This window comes from Nerophis ophidion, linkage group LG24, assembly GCF_033978795.1.
Source record: "Nerophis ophidion isolate RoL-2023_Sa linkage group LG24, RoL_Noph_v1.0, whole genome shotgun sequence".
Classification (NCBI taxonomy): Eukaryota; Metazoa; Chordata; class Actinopteri; order Syngnathiformes; family Syngnathidae; genus Nerophis; species Nerophis ophidion.
Window position 1 is genome coordinate 7934228 of NC_084634.1, and position 21899 is coordinate 7956126.

At 35.0% G+C, this 21899-nt stretch overlaps 2 protein-coding genes across 4 annotated transcripts in view; one reads left to right on the top strand and one right to left on the bottom strand.

Annotated features, from left to right (window-relative positions):
* syne2b (spectrin repeat containing, nuclear envelope 2b) overlaps window positions 1–8910 on the top strand; it is a 408840-nt gene extending 399930 nt beyond the window's left edge. The window contains exon 124 of the mRNA XM_061886295.1: window positions 6302–8910. Within this exon, the coding sequence (XP_061742279.1) occupies window positions 6302–6506 (205 nt within the window). The 3' untranslated portion in view covers window positions 6507–8910. The remainder of the gene's footprint in view (window positions 1–6301) is intronic.
* Window positions 8911–10521: 1611 nt separating this feature from the next.
* esr2b (estrogen receptor 2b) overlaps window positions 10522–21899 on the bottom strand; it is a 107355-nt gene continuing 95977 nt past the window's right edge. For all 3 annotated transcript variants that reach the window (XM_061886298.1, XM_061886297.1, XM_061886296.1), the window contains exons 8-10: window positions 16018–16201; window positions 13408–13644; window positions 10522–13348 (exon numbers count right to left, since the gene is read on the bottom strand). In XM_061886298.1, coding sequence (XP_061742282.1) covers window positions 13267–13348; window positions 13408–13644; window positions 16018–16201 — 503 coding nt within the window. In that variant the 3' untranslated portion in view covers window positions 10522–13266. The remainder of the gene's footprint in view (window positions 13349–13407; window positions 13645–16017; window positions 16202–21899) is intronic.

A 21899-nucleotide genomic window follows, 5' to 3' on the forward strand; every position in this document is an offset into this window, starting at 1 on the left:
GGACACAAATCAACAATAATGTAGACGCATGTACAAAGATGAAAAAACATCTACAAAAATATAAAAACAGCAGTTTACAAAGATGTGTAAAAATATAACAAAATAATTACACAAATTTATAGAAAAATTAAGAAATTAACAATAATCAAACAAAATGTTTGAAAGTAAAAAAAAGCCAAATTTACTTAATGAAAATACAGAAGAAAAAAATTGTCATAAAATACTTGACGTTTTCATAAATCGGCAAAAATGTGTAAAAAAATAAATAAAATAAAACTAATGGACGCAAATGAACAATAATGTAGAATCATGTACACAGATGAACAAAAATGTACAAAACTTGACAAAAAGGAACACAAATGGACATACTGTAAAAAAAAAAAGGTTGAAAAAATGGCCGAACAAATATAACATGGACAAAAAAAAATAAATATAAAAATTTTGAAAAATATAAAAACAGCACTTTACAAAGATGTGGAAAAATTTAACAAAATGATTACACAGATTTATGGAAATATAAAGAAAAATCGACAATGATTAAACAAAATGTTTAAAAGTAAAACATTTAGAAAAATACATTGAAAAAATGATTGACAATTTCATAAATCAGCAAATATGTGTAAAAAAATGAATAAAAAATGGACACAAATGAACAATAATGTAAAAGCATGTACAAAGATTGACAAACATTTACAAAAATATAAAAACATCAGTTTACAAAGAGGTGTAAAATATAAGAAAGTAATTACACAAATGTATAGCAATATAAACAAATCGACAATGATTAAACAAAGTGTTTAAAAATTAAAAAAATTTAAATTGACAAAAAAATACAGACAAAAGAAATTTGAAAAAATAATTGACAATTTAATAAATCAGCAAAAATGTGTAAAACAAAATACGGAAAACGAATGGATGCAAATAAACAATAATTTAGAAGCATGTACAAAGATGAACAAAAAATTCCAAAAATATAAAAACAGCAGTTTACAAAGATGTATTCAAATATAAGAAAGTAATTACAGAAATATATAGAAATATAAAGATATCAACAATAATTAAACAAAATGTTTAAAAGTAAAAAAAACAAAATTTACTAAAAAAATTGAAAAAACTTGACAATTTTATAAATCAGCAAAAACGTGTCAAAAAATCAAACGAATGGACACAAATGAACAATAATGTAGAAACATGTACAAAGATGAACAAACATTTACAAAAATATAAAAACAGCAATTTACAAAGATGTGTAAAAATATAAAAAAGTAATTACACTAATTTATAGAAATATAAAGAAATCAACAATAATCAAACAAACTGTGCAAAAGTAAAAAAAAAAAAAAAAAGCAAAATTGACCAAAGAAAAAAAAATACAGAGAAAAGAAATTCAAAAAAATACTTGACAATTTCATAAATCAGATGTGTAAAAAAAATACACAAAAAGAATGGACACAAATGAACAATAATGTATAAGCATGTACAAAGATGTACAAAAATATAAAAACAGCAGTTTACAAAAATGTGTAAACATATAAGAAATTAATTACACAAATTTATAGAAATATAAAGAAATCGACAATAATTGAACAAAATGTTTAAATTTGAAATATTTTTTTTTACAAAAAATACAGAAAAAAGAAATTAGAAAAAATACTTGACAATTTCATAAATTGGCAAAAATGTGTAAAAATAAAAATAAAAATTTAAAAATGGACACAAATGAACAATATTGTAGAAGCGTGTACAAAGATGAACACAAATTTACAAATATTTAAAAACAGCAGTTTACAAAGATGTGTAAAAATATAAGAAAGTAATTACACAATTTTATAGACCTATAAAGAAATCGACAATAATTAAACAAAATGTTTAAAAGTAAAAAATACAAACAAAATTGACAAAAAATACAGAAAAAAACTTCAAAAACAATTGACGATTTAATAAATCAGATTTTTTTTTTTTTTTAAATACAATTAAAAAAATTGACAAAAATGAACAATAATGTAGAATCATGTACAAAGATGAACAAACATTTAGAAAAATATAAAAACAGCAAAACAGGACACACATTTACAAAACTGTAAAAAAAAAAAAAATGGCCAAAACATGTAAAAACAAACGGTCGAACAAATTTTAAAACATTGACAAAAATGAAGAAAAAAAAATCCACGATCGACAAAATAGAAAAGAAATTACTGACAATAATTTATAAAATGGGAAAAATGTGTAAAAAAGTCAAACAAATGAACACTGAACAATAATGTAGAAGCATGTACAAAGATAAACATGTACAAAAATATGGACACAAGTTAAAATTTTACAAAAAATTACCAAAAGGAACAAAACTGAAACAAAATGATGAAACAATAGGAATAAATGAAAATACGAGACAGAAAATACAAAAAATTATATAATGGAGAAAAACTGGCGAACTAGTATAAAAATGGACATAAATGAACAATAATGTACAAAGATGAACACAATTTTACAAAAATGAATCAAAGTTAACAACTTAATTAACATTGACAAACATTCAACAAACATTAAAACATGGAACAAAAAAAATAAATATTCAAAATGTACTAAATCGAAAAAAACACAGAATTAAAAAAAAAATGACAATAATATATTAAATGGGAAACAATGTGTAGAACATGTAAAACAGATGAACAACAATGTAAAAATATGTAAAAAAAAATAAAAATAAATAAATGGCCACAAAATGGACACAAGTTAAAAAAGTGACAAAGCTGACAAAAAGGAACAAAAATGAAACTGACAAAAAAACGAGAAGACTCGACAAAAAAGACAAAAATGTACATAATGGAGAAACAATTGGTGAAATAGCACGAATATGGACTCAAATTAACAATAATGTACAAATATGAACACAATTTTACAAAAATTAACAATCATTCAACAAACTGTACAAAACAATTACCAAAAATGTTTTAAAACATGGACCAAAAAAAATACATATATTTAAAATGTACTAAATAAAAAAAAACACAGAATTAAATTAAAAAACAACTTACAACAATTTATTAAATGGGAAAACATTTGTAGAACAAGTAAAACAAATGAACACAACTGAACAACAATGTAGAAATATGTAAAAAATTTAAAAACTTACAATAATTTATTAAATGAGAAAACATTTGTAGAACAAGTTAAACAAATGAACACAACTGAACAACAATGTAGAAATATGTAAAAAATAAAAATAAAAAACAGAATTAAAAAAAAACTGACAATAATATATTAAATGGGAAACAGTGTGTAGAACAAGTAAAACAAATGAACAACAACGTAGAAATATGGAAAAAAAAAGATAAACATGTACAAAAATGGCAAAAAAATGGACAAAAGTTAAAAAAGTGACAAAAATGGCAAAAAGGAACAAAAATGAAACTAATTGACAATAAAAAAAACGAGAAAACTGGACAGAAAAGACAAAAATGTACATAATGGAGAAACAATTGGTGAAATAGCACAAAAATGGACACAAATTAATAATAATGTACAAAGATGAACACAATTTTACAAAAATGGACAAACATTCAACAAACTGTAAAAAAAATTCGCCAAAAAAATATTAAAACGTGGACCAAAAAATATATATATTTAAAGTATACTAAATAGAAAAAAACACAGAATTAAAAAAAATTACAATAATTTATTAAATGGGAAAACATTTGTAGAAGAAGTAAAACAAATGAACACAACTGAACATCAATGTAGAAATATGTAAAAAAATAAAAAAACTTACAATAAATTTATTAAATGGGAAAACATTTGTAAAACAAGTAAAACAAATGAACACAACTGAACAACAATGTAGAAATACGTAAAAAAATAAACAGAATTTTTAAAAAAAACTGACATTATATTAAATAGGAAACAATGTTTAGAACAAGTAAAACAACAACATAGAAATATGTAAAAAAAAAAAAAAAGATAAACATGTACAAAAATGGCAAAAAAATGGACAAAAGTTAAAAAAGTGACAAAAATGGCAAAAAGGAACAAAAATGAAACTAATTGACAATTAAAAAAACGGGAAGACTGGACAGAAAAGACAAAAATGTAAACATTGATTGAAAAATGGACGAAAATAACAATAACGTACAAAGATTAACACAATTTTACAAAGATGTACAAACATTCAACAAACTGTAAAAAAAAAATTGCCCAAAAAAATATTAAAACATGGACCAAAAAATATATATATTTAAAATAGAAAAAAACACAGAATTTAAAAAAATTACAATAATTTATTAAATGGGAAAACATTTGTAGAACAAGTAAAACAAATGAACACAACTGAACATCAATGTAGAAATATGTAAAAAATAAAAAAAAACTTACAATAATTTATTAAATTGGAAAACATTTGTAAAACAAGTAAAACAAATGAACACAACTGAACAACAATGTAGAAATACGTAAAAAAAAAACAGAATAAAAAAAAAAACTGACATTATATTAAATGGGAAACAATGTTTAGAACAAGTAAAACAGTGTAGAAATATGTAAAAAAAAAAAAAAAAGATAAACATGTACAAAAATGGACACAATTTAAAAAAGTGACAAAAATGGCAAAAAGGAACAAAAATGAAACTAATTGACAATAAAAAAAACGAGAAGACTGGACAAAAATGTAAACATTGATTGATTGATTGATTGATTGATTGAAAAATGGATGAAAATAACAATAAGGTACAAAAAAATCGCCCAAAAAATATTAAAACATGGACCAAAAAATATATATATTTAAAATATACTAAATAGAAAAAAACAATGAATTAATTTACTAAATGGGAAAAAATTTGTAGAACAAGTAAAACAACTGAACAACAATGTAGAAATATGTAAATAAAAAAAATACATAAAAATGTACAAAAATGTAAAAAAAAAATGGAAACAAGTTAAAAATTTGACAAAAAATGGCAAAAAGGAACAAAAATTCAACTAAATGACAATAAAAAATGAGCAGACTTGACAGAGAAGACAAAAATGTACATAATGGAGAAACATTAGTGAAATAGCACAAAAATAGACACAAAGGAACAACAAGGAAACACAATGTTACAAAAATGGACAAACATTCAACAAACTGTAAAAAAAAAAAAATGCCATAAAAGGTATTAAAAACGCACTAACTAGTGTAACCTATTTCTAACAGGCTTGCCTCTCTGTGATGTTAAGTCCCTGTTATAAGCCCTTATGTGGTATATGCCTTGAGCTCTTATTTTGAAGGCGCAAGTGGTGACATGTAGTCCAGCGGAAGGTTTTGAAAAGAGAAAGGAAAAAAAGTGGTCCCGGTGTAAAACCGGATCCTCCGTGACATATATAATAAGGCGACATATATCTCCACCACAACGTGTCACCCCTTCCTCTCCAAGCGCCTTCAAAATAAGAGCTCAAGGCATATACTGTATAAGCGGCTTGTAACAGGAACTTAACATCACAAAGAGGCCTTCAACTCTTATTTTGAAGGCGATAAGAGAGGACAAAAATGTACATAAAAAGAAACATTGGTGAAATAGCACAAAAATAGAAACAAAGGAACAATAAGGAAACACAATGTAACAAAAATGGACAAACATTCAACAAACTGTAAAAAAAAAAAATGCCATAAAAGGTATTAAAAATGCACTAACTAGTGTAACCTATTTCTAACAGGCTTGCCTCTGTTAAGTCCCTGTTATAAGCCCTTATGTGGTATATGCCTTGAGCTCTTATTTTGAAGGCGCAAGTGGTGACATGTAGTGCAGCGGAAGGTTTTGAAAAGAGAAAGGAAACAAAGTGGTCCCGGTGTAAAACCGGATCCTCCGTGACATATATAATAAGGCGACATATATCTCCGCCACAACGTGTCACCACTTCCTCTCTAGGCGCCTTCAAAATAAGAGCTCAAGGCATATACTGTATAGGCGGCTTGTAACAGGAACTTAACATCACCAAGAGGCCTTGAACTCTTATTTTGAAGGCGATAAGAGAAGACAAAAATGTACATAAAAAGAAACATTGGTGAAATAGACACCAAGGAACAATAAGGAAACAATGTAACAAAAATGGACAAACATTCAATAAACTGTAAAAAAAAAAAAAAAAATGGCATAAAAGGTATTAAAAAATAGACATCAAATAAAGGAATATAAAGAAAAAAAATTCAGATTTTTTTATTTTTTTATGTACGACGTTCAAAAATCAACAAAAAGAGTCCAACATTTTAAGGGAAGTCTTTCCTCCATATTTGGACTTCCTGTCCCAACCCTCCTAATACGCGTGTGTGCAGGGAGACCCCGCCTCCTCGCCACTTCCTGTCCCGCGTGCTGCGGGCGGCTTTCCCGCTGCAGCTCCTCCTGCTGCTGCTGCTGGCGCTGGCCTGCCTGGTGCCGCCGCCGTCCTCCTCCGCCGACTCCGGCTGCACGATGACCAACAACTTCGCCCGCTCCTTCTACCCCATGCTGAGCTACACCAACGGCCCGCCCCCCACATGAGGAAGTATTCTTTATCCATCGCTGGGAAAGCCATAAAGACTAAACTACGTTTGTTTTTTGTTTCTATTTACTAGAGATGTCCGATAATGTCGGGCTGCCGATATCATCGGCCGATAAATGCTTTACAATGTGATATCGGGAATTATCTGTATCGGTTTCAAAAAGTTAATTTTACGACTTACGTGAGAAGTCCAAAGCGCCGATAAACCTTAAAAACACTGCCAAGTGAATGCAAGGCATACTTGGTCAACAGCCACACAGGTCACACTGAGGGTGGCCGTTTAAACAACTTTAACACTGTTACAAATATGCGCCATACTGTGAACCCACACCGAACAAGAATGAAAAACACATTTTGGGAGAACATCCGCACCGTAACACAACATAGGACAAAATCTGCCGATAATAATTTTGGAGTTCCTAGGTGATATGCTTTACATTAGTGTATGCGATATTGTCATTTGTTCCGTAAGTAAGCTGTTACGCGCATGGCAGGACCTAGCAACCACCACATGACCGCGTAGATACAACAGAAAAACCTAGTATCTCCAGGGACCAATCGGAGCTTCTTTGTAAGTGAATGAATTATATTTTATATAGCGCGTTTTCTCTAGTGACTCAAAGCGCTTTACATAGTGAAACCCAATATCTAAGTTACATTTAAACCAGTGTGGGTGGCACTGGGAGCAGGTGGGTAAAGTGTCTTGCCCAAGGACACAACGGCAGTGACTAGGTTGGCGGAAGCGGGAATCGAACCTGCAACCCTCAAGTTGCTGGCACAGCCGCTCTACCAACCGGTTAGGTAGGTCGCCTTATTGTCTTTAATGAGACATTTGCACGAATGGAAGAATTTGGAAGATTGGCCCACACCAAACAAGAATGACAAACACATTTTGGGAGAACATCCGCACCGTAACACAACATTGGACAAATCTCCCGTCCAAAGGCAAAACCCAGTAACTCAATGTTGGTCAAAACTGAGCTGATAATAATTTTGGAGTTCCTAGGTGATATGCTTTACATAAGTGTATGCGATTTTGTAATTTGTTCCGTAAGTAAGCTGTTACGCGCATGGCAGGACCTAGCAACTACCACATGACCGCGTGGATACAACAGAAAAACCCAGTAAATCAAGGGACCAATCGGAGCTTCTTTGTCGGTCGCCTTAGTCTTTAATGAGACATTTGCATGAATGGAAGAATTTGGAAGATTGGCCCACACCAAACAAGAATGACAAACACATTTTGGGAGAACATCCGCACCGTAACACAACATAGGACAAATCTCCCGTCCAAAGGCAAAACCCAGTAACTCAATGTTGGTCAAAACTGAGCTGATAATAATTTTTGGAGTTCCTAGGTGATATGCTTTACATTAGTGTATGCGATTTTGTAATTTTTTCCGTAAGTAAGCTGTTAGCAACTACCACATGACCGCGTAGATACAACAGAAAAACCCAGTATCTCTGCGGAGGTCAAAGTAAAAACTGGACGCTGTACACGGCTCTTGCCCAATGTGCAAACGCAGAATGGAGCCCCCCCTCCCCCGAGATTGTGATAAAATATCTGGAGAAAGGGCACACGTTCACGAGAGCGGATTCAATCCAGGGCTCAATCGGCCAAGAAAATGAAAGCTCAAGAAAACATCTATGCGTTTGACGACTTTGTAGATCTTTGTAAGACCGCATCAAGATGGATTGGTTTTCCTTTGCTTTCTCAAAATCAGCTAGAAGTGAGTTACTAGGTTTTGCCTTTGGACAGGAGGAATACCCAGAACCCCTTGCAGCACTAACTAATTTTAATTTTCCTGAAGGAACTCTCCCGAAGGAAGCAATAATCTATCTAACTCTTCCGGGACGCTACAATATACAATCTCTGCTACCCCCTACCCTAAACCCCGCCCACCTCAACCTCCTCATGCTCTCTCAGAGAGAGCATGTCCCACATTATGCACTTTTTGACTTCAATAACAAATATGGCAGTGCCATGTTGGCATTTTAATTCCCCATAATTTCAGTTGATTTATTTTGAAAAACCTTCTTACTTTGTTTAATGCATCACAACAAAATGAGGCATAATAATGTGTTCATTCCACGACTGTATATATTGCTATCGGTTGATATCGGAATCGGTAATTAAGAGTTGGACAGTATCGTCATATAGGCAAAAAAGCCGTTATCGGACATCTCTAGTTTTTTTTGTGTGTGTAAATCGTCACTTTTGATCCGCGACAAGCCGACATGGGACTCTCGAATTGTCGTCCATAGCGACGTCGCGGTCGAACACGACTTTGTTGCTGTGTTTGTGTCACGTTTTTGCGCTAAAAGAAATGCCAGCTGGCTTCAAAGCGGAAGAACGTTGACGAAGTTTGATGTTGAAAATGAACTTTGCTTTACTTCACAAAATTGTGTTGTTGTTGATGCACTAACTAGTGTGACCTATTTCTAACAGGCTTGCCTCTTTGTGATGTTAAGTCCCTGTTACAAGCCCTTATGCGGTATATGCCTTGAGCTCTTATTTTGAAGGCGCAAGTGGTGGCACGCAGTGCAGCGGAAGGTTTTGAAAAAGGAAGGAAACAAAGTGGTCCCGGTGTAAAACCGGATCCTCCGTGACATATATCTCCACCACAAGGTGTCACCACTTCCTCTCTTAGCGCCTTCAAAATAAGAGCTCAAGGTATATACTGTAAAAGCGGCTTGTTAACAGGAACTTAACTTCACAAAGAGGCCTTACGCTCTTATTTTGAAGGCGATAAGAGCGAAAGTGGTGACACGTCGTAGTGGAGCGAAAGCTTTTGAAAAAGAAAGTGGTCCCGGTGTAAAACCGGAGTCTCTTTTATACAGTATAGGCCACGTATAAAAACCTTTCGCTCCACTTCAACAGGTCACCACTTCCGCCTTCAAAATAAAAGCTCAAGGCATTTACTGTAATTACGGCTTATAACAGGAACTTAACATCACAAAGAGGCCTTGAGCTGTTATTTTGAAGGCCCTAAGAGTGAAAGTAGCGACATGTTGACAGGTTTTGAAAAACAAAGGCAACAAAGTGGTCCCGGTGTAAAACCAGGGTCTCTGAGTTTTGTTATTTTGTACTTTTATACAGTATAGGCCACGTATAAAAACCTTTCGCTCCACTACAACAGGTCACCACTTCCGCCTTCAAAATAAAAGCTCAAGGCATTTACTGTAATTACGGCTTATAACAGGAACTTAACATCACAAAAAGGCCTTGAGCTCTTATTTTGAAGGCGCTAAGAGTGAAAGTGGTGACATGTTGACAGGTTTTGAAAAACAAAGGCAACAAAGTGGTCCCGGTGTAAAACCAGGGTCTCTGAGTTTTGTTATTTTGTACTTTTATACAGTATAGGCCACGTATAAAAACCTTTCGCTCCACTACAACGGGTCACCACTTCCGCCTTCAAAATAAAAGCTCAAGGCATTTACTGTAATTACGGCTTATAACAGGAACTTAACATCACAAAAAGGCCTTGAGCTCTTATTTTGAAGGCGCTAAGAGTGAAAGTGGTGACACCAAGACAGGTTTTGATAAAGAAAGGCAACATAGTAGTCCCGGTGTGAAACCGGATGATCCGTGTTTTGTTATTTTGTACTTTTATACAGTTTAGGCCACATATATAAACCCTTCGCTCCACTACAACAGGTCACCACTCCCGCTCTGAGCGCCTTCAAAATAAGAGCTCAAGGCATATGCTGTATAAACAGTCAATAACAGGAACTTAACGTCACAAAGAGGCCTTGAGCTCTTATTTTGAAGGTGCTAAGAGTGAAAGTGGTGACACGTTGACAGGTTTTGAAAAAGAAAGGCAACAAAGTGGTCCCGGTGTAAAACTGAAGACTCCTTGTTTTGTTATTTTGTACTTTTATACAGTATAGGCCACATATATAAACCCTTCGCTTCACTACAACAGGTCACCACTTTCGCCTTCAAAATAAGAGCTCAGGACAAATACTGTATAAACGGCTTATAACAGCTTATAAGAAGACGACGACAAAACGTGTGAAAGGTTGGCATTTATTTGTCACATTTGAACACAACATGTAGCGATGTTGACAATAAACACGGAGGATGTGTGTGCGCGTGCTCGACTGCGGCACGCCAAACAACAACAACAACAACGCGGCTCGCCTTTGGACGACGCCGCACGGCTCAAAAACGTCAAAAAGAGCGCAAGAAACTGACAGTAGAGCATACTTGCCAACCCTCCCAATTTTCCCGGGAGACTCCCAAATTTCAGTGCCCCTCCCCAAAATCTCCCGGGGCAACCATTCTTCCGAATTCCACCCGGACGACAATATCGGGGGCGTGGCTTAAGAGAACTGCCTTTAGCGTTGTTTACTACCTGTCGTCACTAATCCTCCATACTAACAGTGTGCCGGCGCAGTCACTTAATGTATAATATACTTATATACATACAAGTGAATGCAGTGCATACTTGGTCAACAGGCATAGGGGTCACACTGTGAACCCACACCAAACAAGAACGACCAAACACATTTCGGGAGAACATCCACACCGTTAACGCAACATAAACGCAACAGGACAAATACCCGGAAAAACCCTTGCAGCACTAACTACCAGTGGCCTAGTGGATATAGTGTCCGTCGTGAGTTCAATCCCTGGGCCGAGTCATATCAAAGACTATAAAAATGAGAGCCGTTACCCCCCCTGCTTGGCACTGAGCATCAAGGGGTTGGAGTTGGGGGTAAATCACCAAAAATTATTCCCGGGCGTGGCCACCGCTGCTGCTCACTGCTCCTCTCACCTCCCAGGTGATGGGTCAAATGTAGGGGACAAATTTCACCACACGTAGTGTGTGTGTAAGTGTGTATACCACCAAACCCCGCCCACCTCATCACCGCCCCCAATCTCCCAAATTAAACTTGAGGTCTCAAGGTTGGCAAGTATGCAGTAGAAGCCTCACTTGCAAGAGAAACTGAATTTTTCTTCTCATTTCGAGGAAAACATTAACGCGGTCACATTTTTTGAGCATGCTAACTTTGTTAGCATCCAAGGCTAAGCGCTTTGCTGCAGCGCAGGGTAAAAAAAAAAATATGCGCCACACTGGGAACCCACACCAAACATGAACGACAAAACACATTTCGGTAGAACATCCGCACCGTAACACAACACAAACACAACAGGACAAAAACCCAGACCCCATTGCAGCACTAACTCTTCTGAATTCAGAGGTCTCAAGGTTGGCAAGTATGAAGTAGAAGCCTCACTTGCAAGAGAAACTGAATTATTCATCTCATTTCGAAGAACGTTAGCGCGGTCACATTTTTTTCCCCCCCCATTTTTTAAGTTTTACAGTGAAAAAAAACAGCATGCAAACTGTGTTAGCATCCAATGCTAAACGCTTCGCTGTGGCTCAGGGTAAAATTTAAAAATATGCGCCACACTGTGAACCCACACCAAACAAGAACGACAAAACACATTTCGGGAGAACATCCGCGCCGTAACACAACATAAACACCACAGGACAAATACCTAGAACCCCTTGCAGCACTAACTCTCCCAAATTCGGAGGGCTCAAGGTTGGCAAGTATGCAGTAGAACCCTCACTTGCAAGAGAAACTGAATTTTTTATTCTCATTTCAAAGAACTTTAGCGCGGTCACATTTTCTTCTTCACATTTTTGATGTTTTACAGTGGAAAAAAAACAGCATGCTAACTTTTTTAGCATCTAACGCTGAACGCTTTGCTGCAGGTCAGGGTAAAAAAAAATATGTGCCACACTGTGAACCCACACCAAACAAGAACGACGGAACACATTTCGGGAGAACATCCGCACCCTAACACAATACAAACACAACAGGACAAATACCTAGAATCCCTTGCAGCACTAACTCTCCCAAATTCGGAGGGCTCAAGGTTGGCAAGTATGCAGTAGAACCCTCACTTGCAAGAGAAACTGAATTTTTTATTCTCATTTCAAAGAACTTTAGCGCGGTCACATTTTCTTCTTCACATTTTTGATGTTTTACAGTGGAAAAAAACATCATGCTAAGCTAAGCGCTTTGCTGCAGCTCAGGGTAAAAAAAAAAATAATATGCGGCACATCGCGAACCCACACCAAACAAGAATGACAAACACATTTCGGGAAAACATCTGCATTGCAACACAACAGGACAAATACCTCGAACCCCTTGCAGCACTAACTTGCAAATTTGGAGGTCTCAAGGTTGGCAAGTATGCAACTGAATTTTTCTTTCTCATTTCGAGGAAAACATTAACGCGGTTACCTTTTTTTCACACTTTTTGACGTTTTACAGTGGAAAAAAAACCCAGCATGCTAACTTTGTTAGCATCCAACGCTGAGCGCTTCGCTGCAGCTCAGGGTAAAAAAAAAAAAAAAAAAAAAGTCCTATTAAAAGTGCTGTTTGGTGCAAAAATGTAGAAACATTTCATACAAAATTCATACATTTAGGACCTATTTAAAAAAAATATTGAGTCACGATGGAAGTCTTGCTAATGCTAATTTGAATGTAATTGTTCGGCGAAGCAACTTTTTATCCGGATTTTAAAAAATGATTGTAAATGTACAAAGTAGGAACAAAATGACTTCAAACACGCGTGATGTAACAATCCTTAAACCGGAGCAGAAAAGGCGGGAAAAGGGGGTCGGGCTCACCCGTGCTAGCCACTGTCGTCATGGCAACCTGCCGGCGCGACGACGCGTACGAAGCAAAAACGTAACGACGGCGACAAAACGTATTCGCTGCAGGTCGGTCGGCCGTCTAGACCACGCCGGGAATCCCGAAGTCCGTCGTGTCCGCCGAAGACGAGGCGGCGTCCCCCGAGTCCAAAGACCAGGAAAAGCTAAGGGGACAAACACGCTAGCTATGGTGCTGACTAAAAGGTGTGGCGCTGGTACTTACCCGTGGGCGAGGACCACTCTGTGGGCGCCGGCCGCCGTGACGTCGACGACCCCCTCGGCCGCGGCAGGCGCCGGCAGGCGGGGCGGGGCTCGGCGGTCCAGGTAGCAGTCCGAGGGCGGCGAGGCGACCTGGGCGTCGCCGCCGGACGTGTTGGCGTCCAACATCTCTAAGAGGAGGTCGTAGACCAGCACCACGTTCTTCCGCTTCATGCTGGACAGGTGGTCCATCCCCTTGTTGCTATGGAGACGAGCACAACGCCGTCACCGAGCGAGAAGGCTAACCAAGCTTGCTAAAGGTAGCGTAAGCAACATTTAGCTTACAAACCCCGTTTCCATATAAGTTGGGAAATTGTGTTCGATGTAAATATAAACGGAATAGAATGATTTACAAATCATTTTCAACCCATAATGCTCTACTAAGCCAAGATATTTCATGTTCAAACTCATAAACTTAAATATTACTTGCAAAAAACAAAGTTAGAATTTCATGGCTGCGACACGTGCCAAAGTAGTTGGGAAAGGGCATGTTCACCACTGTGTTACATCACCTTTTCTTTCAACAACACTCAATAAACGTTTGGGAACTGAGGTTAAGTAATTGTTGAAGCTTTGAAAGTGGAATTCTTTCCCATTCTTGTTTTATGTCGAGCTTCAGTCGTTCAACAGTCCGGGGTCTCCGCTGTCGTATTTTACTCTTCATAAAGCGCCACACATTTTCCATGGGAGACAGGTCTGGACTGCAGGCGGGCCAGGAAAGTACCCGCACTCTTTTTTTTTTACGAAGCCACGCTGTTGTAACACGTGCTGAATGTGGCTTGGCATTGTCTTGCTGAAATAAGCAGGGGCGTCCATGAGAAAGACAGCATATGTTGTTCCAAAACCTGTATGTACCTTTCAGCATTAATGGTGCCTTAACAGATGTGTAAGTTACCCATGCCTTGGGCACTAATGCACCCCCATACCATCACAGATGCTCGCATAGCTCGGTTGGTAGAGTGGCCGAGCCAGCAACTCGAGGGTTGCAGGTTCGATTCCCGCTTCCGCCATCCTAGTCACTGCCGTTGTGTCCTTGGGCAAGACACTTTACCCACCTGCTCCCAGTGCCACCCACACTGGTTTAAATGTAACTTAGATATTGGGTGTCACTATGTAAAGCGCTTTGAGTCACTTGAGAAAAGCGCTACATAAATATAATTCACTTCACTTCACTTTTGAACTTTGCGTCGATAACAGTCTGGATGGTTCGCTTCCCCATGATGTCAAATATTTCCCCCAAAAATTTGAAATGTGGACTCGTCAGACCACAGAACACTTTTCCACTTTGCATCAGCCCGTCATAGATCATTTCGGGCCCATAGAAGCCAGCGGCGTTTCTGGATGTTGTTGATAAATGGCTTTCGCTTTGCATAGTAGAGACTTTAACTTGCACTTACAGATGTGGCGACAAACTGTGTTTAGTGACAGTGGTTTTCTGAAGTGTTCCTGAGCCCATGTGGTGATATCCTTTAGAGATTGATGTTGGTTTTTGATACGGTGCCGTCTGAGGGATCGACGGTCACGGTCATTCAATGTTGGTTTCCGGCCATGCTGCTTACGTGGAGTGATTTCTCCAGATTTTCTGAACCTTTTGATGATATTATGGACCGTAGATGTTGAAATCTCTAAATTTCTTGCAATTCCACTTTGAGAAACGTTGTTCTTAAACTGTTTGACTATTTTACTCACGCAGTTGTGGACAAAGGGGTGTACCTCGCCCCATCCTTTCTTGTGAAAGACTGAGCATTTTTTGGGAAGCTGTTTTTATACCCAATCATGGCACCCACCTGTTCCCAATTAGCCTTCACACCTGTGGGATGTTCCAAATAAGTGTTTGATGAGCATTCCTCAACTTTATCAGTTTTTATTGCCACCTTTCCCAACTTCTTTGTCACGTGTTGATGGCATCAAATTCTACAGTTAATGATTATTTGCAACAACAAAAAAAAGTTTATCAGTTTGAACATCAAATATGTTGTCTTTGTAGCATATTTAACTGAATATGGGTTGAAAAGGATTTGCAAATCATTGTATTCCGTTTATATTTACATCTAACACTATTTCCCAACTCATATGGAAACGTGGTTTGTAAGTAAACGCATTAGCATATAAGCTAATGCTAACGACGTTAGCATTTAGCACGTGGAAAAATGCATGAAAGCGCTCCTACAGACGGTTCAGTAAGTATAAACAGTTTTAGTTATATTGTAAAAAATACAAAATGTTGCTTGGAGTGATAATGGAAGAATCCATAAGAGTGAAACCGCTATGGATGGCTAGAAGACTAAACAGCGCTACGGTTTAAAAAAAAAAAAAAAAAGGCACTACCGATAAAGGGAAGGACACAAATTATATAAAATAATTTCCATGAATCCATAAATTAGCCGCACCGTCTTATAAGCCGCAGGGCTCAAAGTATAGGGAAAAAAAGTAGCGGATTTTACGCTATGTTACGCTAATGTTTGTAGCCAACCTTTACAGCATAAAGTGGTTCTTACCCCACATGAACTCGTCGCTACAATCTTACCACTAGGGTGTGACACTTGAAGCATAAAAAAAAAAAAAGAGAACGTACCTGACGTGTCGTATGTGCGACAGCAGCATGGTGAGATGTCCCAGGCGCAGCGTCTGCTGCTGGCTGCTCAGTCCCATCTTGGAGATGGACCACACCAGGGCGTCGATCACCGAGTCCAGGAGACCCAGGAGCTTCTTCCTGCTCGCCAGCTCCTCCGACGTCTGCGGGGTACTCGTGCACAGATCTGCACCGTGCACACAAAACAATGATAAATAAGTCAAAACATACATCACAATGCTGAATTTCCCAGTGTGTGTAAAATGCTAGTGGTCCCGCCTCCACCCATAGGTACAAAAAACCTTCACTGTGTGTATTTCATCCCATATTATTTCATATTGTGATTACTATGATCAATATTTAATTATGATTATTGAATGCAATTGTACACAAAGATGAGCTAAATAGGAGTGTCTTGGCATCAGTCAGGTGGGCGGGGCCAGCAAAGAGGGCGGGGCTAATCAGGAACAGGATTTAGGTGAGGAGAGTAAGGTCTCAAAAGATGTTGATTAACACAGGAAGTGTGCAGTTGCAGTAAAGAAATAAATAGTGCAATAAAACATGTAAGAAGTAGTGAAGTGAAGTGAATTATATTTATATAGCCCTTTTTCTCTAGTGACTCAAAGCGCTTTACATAGTGACACCCAATATCTAGTTTTTACATTTAAACCAGTGTGGGTGGCACTTGGAGCAGGTGGGCAAAGTGTCTTGCCCAAGGACACAATGGCAGTGACTAGGATGGCGGAAGCGGGGATCGAACCTGGAACCCTCAATTTGCTGGCACGGCCGCTCCACCAACCGAGGTAAAAAGTGTAGCAAAATGTTAATAATGCAGGTAAGAAGTAATAAAAGAAGTGAATAATACATTTTTGGAAGTAGTAGCAAAGAAGTAAATATTGTAGAAAAAATATGTAGTTAGGAGGTAAAATAAAGAAAGTGAAGTAAATAATACAGTTAAGAAGTTGAATTAAAGAAGTAAATTGTTTAATAAATGAGCAAATAATGCAGCTAAGAGTAGAAGTCTTAGTCTAAGAAGTTAACATATATATAAATATTATATATATATATATAATATGATATAAATATTATATATAGGGAAGTTAAGTAAATAAGTAACTAGTGTAATAAATAAGTAAACAATGCTTTAAAAAAAGTAGAAGTAAATAGTTTAGTAAATAAGTAAACAATGCCGTTCAGAAGTGGATGTAAAAAAAAAATTGTTTATTAAGTAAACAATATAGTTCAGAAGTAGAAGTGAATAGTGTAGTGAACAGGTAAATAATGTAGTTAGGAAGAAAAAAATAGTGCGATAAATAACTAAACAGTGCTGTAAAGAAGTAGAAGTAAATGGTTTAGGAAATAAGTAAACAATGCAGTTCAGAAGTGGACGCAAAAAAAGTAAATAGTTTAACAAGTAAATAAAGTAGTTCAGAAGTAGAAGTAATTAGTGTAGTTAAGGAGAAGAATTTTTAAAAAAAGTGCAACAAATAAGTCAACAATGCTGTAAAAAAGTAAATAATTTAGTAAATAAGTAAACAATGCATTTGAAAAGATAAAGTAAATAAATAGTGTCATAAATAAGTAAATAATTTAGTTAAGAAATGGAAGTGAATAGTGTAGTTAGGAAATAGAATTAAAATGAAATGTGCAAAAAAGTAAATGTGCAAAGAAGTAAAAAAAAAAGACGTAAATAAGTAAAAAATAAATGTAATAAATAAATAAATGGTTATGTAAATACTGTAAGTAAACAATGCAGTTATGAAGTGGAAGTGAATGATTAGAGTAATAAAAAGGAAATAATGTTGTTAAGTAGTAGAAGTGAACAAGTAAATAGTGTAGTAAATGAGTAAATCATGTAATTAGGAAGTACATTTAAAGAAATATAGTAGTAGTCGAATGAAAGAAATAGTGCAAAGACGTAGAAGTATATAGTGCAGTAAATAATTAAATAATGTAGTTAAGAAGTAAAAGTGAAGAAGTAAAGAGTGTAGTAAACCAGTAAATAATGTAGTTCAGAAATAAATAGTGTAGTAAAAATATTGCTGTGAATAATTAAATAATGCAGTTGAGAAGTGGAAGTAAAGACGTAAATATTGCAGTAAATAATTCAGTTGAAAAGTGGAAGTAAAAAGTTAATAATGCAGTAAATAGATAAATAAGTAAATAATGCGGTTGAGAAGTGGAAGTAAAGCAGTAAATATTGCAGTAAACAATACAGTTGAGAAGTGGAAGTAAATAAGTAAATAGTGCAGTAAAAAAGTAAATATCGCAGTCAAGAAGTGGAAGTAAATAAGTAAATAGTGCAGTAGATAAGTAAATCATGCAGTTGAGAAGTGGAAGTAAATAAGTAAATAGTGCTGTAAATAAGTAAACAATGCAGTCAAGAAGTGGAAGTAAATAGGTAAATAGTGCAGTAAATGAGTAAACAATGCAGTTGAGTGGAAGTAAATAAGTAAATAGTGCAGTAAATAAGTAGATAATGCAGTTGAGAAGTGGAAGTAAATAGTGCTGTAAATAATTAAATAATGCAGTTCCGAAGTGGAAGTGAAGCAGTAAATATTGCAGTAAATGATGCAATTGAGAAGTGGTAGTAAATAAGTTAATAGTGCAGTAAATAAGTAAATAATGCAGTTGAGAATTGGAAGTAAATAAGTAAACAATGCTGTAAATAATTAAAAATTGCAGTAAGAGGTGGAAGTAAAGCATTAAATAGTGCAGTAAACAATGCAATTGAGAAGTGGAAGTAAATAAGTAAACAGTGCAGTAAATGAATAATGCAGTTGAGAAGTGGAAGTAAATCAGTAAATATTGCAATTGAAAAGTGGAAGTAAATAAGTAAATAGTGTAGTAAATAAGTACATAATGCAGTCAAGAAGTGAAAGTAAATAAGTAAATAGTTCAGTAAATAAGTAAACAATGCACTTGAGAAGTGGAAGTAAATAAGTAAATAGTGCAGTAAATATGTAAATCATGCAGTTGAGAAGTGGAAGTAAATAGTGCTGTAAATAGTTCAATAATGCAGTTTAAAAGTGGAAGTGAAGCAGTAAATATTGCGGTAAATAATGCAGTTGAGAAGTGGAAGTAAATAAGTAAACAGTGCTGTAAATAAGTAAATAATGCAGTAAGAAGTGTAAGTAAAGCAGTAAATATTGCAGTAAATAATACAGTTGTGAAGTGGAAGTAAATCAGTAAATAGTGTTGTGAATAAATAAATAATGCAGTTGAGGTGTGAAGGTAAATAAGTAAATAGTGCACTAATAAGTAAACAATGCAGTTTAGAAGTGAAAGTAAAGCAGTAAATAGTGCAGTGAACAATGCAGTCAAGAAGTGGAAGTAAACAAGTAAATAGTGTAGTAAATAAGTAAATAATGCAGTTGAGGAGTGGAAGTAAATAAGTAAACAGTGCAGCAAATAAGTCTATAATGATGCAAAGAAATGGAAGTAAATGAGTAAACAGTGCAGTAAATAATGCAGTTGAGAAGTGGAAGTAAATAAGTAAACAGGGCAGTAAATAAGTAAAAATTGCAGTTAATAAGTGGAATTAAATAAGTAAATAGTGCTGTAAATAAGTATATAATGCAGTTGAGAACTGGAAGGAAATAGTGCTGTAAATAAGTAAACAATGCCGTAAAGAAGTGGAAGTAAATAAGTAAATAATGCAGTTGAGAAGTGAAAGTAAATAGTGCAGTAAATAGGGTAAAAAATGCAGTTGAGAAGTGGAAGTAAATAAGTAAACACTGTAGTAAATAAGTAAATAATGCAGTTGAGGAGTGGAAGTAAATAAGTATATAATGATGCAAAGAAGTGGAAGTAAATGAGTAAATAGGGCAGTAAATAAGTAAGTAATGCAGTCAAGAAGTGGAAGTAAATAGGGCAGTAAATAAGTAAAAATTGCAGTTAATAAGTGGAAGTAAATAATGCTGTAAATAAGTAAATAATGCAGTTGAGAAGTGGAAGTAAATAAGTATATAATGCAGTTGAGAACTGGAAGCAAATAAGTAAATAGTGCAGTAAATAAGTAAAAAATGCAGTTGAGAAGTGGAAGTAAATAAGTAAACACTAGTGAATAAGTAAATAATGCAGTTGAGGAGTGGAATTAAATAAGTAAACAGTGCAGTAAATAAGTATATAATGATGCAAAGAAGTGGAAGTAAATGAGTAAACAGTGCAGTAAATAAGTAAATAATGCAGTCGAGAAGTGGAAGTAAATAAGTAAATAGGGCACTAAATAAGTAAAAATTGCAGTTAATATGTGGAAGTAAATAATGCTGTAAATAAGTATATAATGCAGTTGAGAACTGGAAGTAAATAGTGCTGTAAATAAGTAAACAATGCAGTAAAGAAGTGGAAGTAAATAAGTAAATAATGCAGTTGAGAAGTGAAAGTAAATAAGTAAATAGTGCAGTAACTAAGTAAACAATGCAGTTGAGAAGTGGAAGTTAATAAGTAAACACTGTAGTAAATAAGTAAATAATGCAGTTGAGGAGTGGAAGTAAATAAGTAAACAGTGCAGTAAATAAGTATATAATGATGCAAAGAAGTGGAAGTGAATGAGTAAATAGGGCAGTAAATAAGTAAATAATGCAGTCAAGAAGTGGAAGTAAATAGGGCAGTAAATAAGTAAAAATTGCATTTAATAAGTGGAAGTAAATAATGCTGTAATTAAGTAAATAATGCAGTTGAGAAGTGGAAGTAAATAGTGCTGTAAATAAGTATATAATGCAGTTGAGAACTGGAAGTAAATAGTGCTGTAAATAAGTAAACAATGCAGTAAAGAAGTGGAAGTAAATAAGTAAATAATGCAGTTGAGAAGTGAAAGTAAATAATGCAGTTGAGAAGTGAAAGTAAATAAGTAAACAATGCAGTTGAGAAGTGGAAGTAAATAAGTAAACACTGTAGTAAATAAGTAAATAATGCAGTTGAGGAGTGGAAGTAAATAAGTATATAATGATGCAAAGAAGTGGAAGTAAATGAGTAAACAGTGCAGTAAATAAGTAAATTCTGCAGTCGAAAAGTGGAAGTAAATAAGTAAATAGGGCAGCAAATAGTGGAAATTGCAGTTAATAAGTGGAAGTAAATAAGTAAACACTGTAGTAAATAAGTAAATAATGCAGTTGAGGAGTGGAAGTAAATAAGTAAACAGTGCAGTAAATAAGTATATAATGATGCAAAGGAGTGGAAGTAAATGAGTTAACAGTGCAGTAAATAAGTAAATAATGCAGTCGAGAAGTGGAAGTAAATAAGTAAATAGGGCAGTAAATAAGTAAAATTTGCAGTTAATAAGTGGAAGTAAATAATGCTGTAAATAAGTAAATAATGTGGTTGAGAAGTGGAAGTAAATAGTGCTGTAAATAAGTATATAATGCAGTTGAGAACTGGAAGTAAATAGTGCAATAAATAAGTACACAATGCAGTAAAGAAATGGAAGTTAATAAGTAAATAATGCAGTTGAGAAGTGAAAGTAAATATAGTGCAGTAAATAAGTAAACAATGCAGTTGAGAACTGGACGTAAATAAGTTAACACTGTAGTAAATAAGTAAATGATGCAGTTGAGGAGCGGAAGTAAATAAGTAAACAGTGCAGTAAAAAAGTATATAATGATGCAAAGAAGTGGAAGTAAATGAGTAAACAGCGCAGTAAATAAGTAAATAATGTAGTCGAGAAGTGGAAGTAAATAAGTAAATAGGGCAGTAAATAAGTAAAAATTGCAGTTAATAAGTTGAAGTAAATAGTGCTGTAAATAAGTAAACAAAGAAGTGGAAGTAAATAAGTAAATAATGCAGTTGAGAAGTAGAAGTAAATAGTGCAGTAAATAAGTAAACAATGCAGTTGAGAAGTGGAAGTACAGCAGTAAATATTGTAGCAAATAATTCAGTTGAGAAGT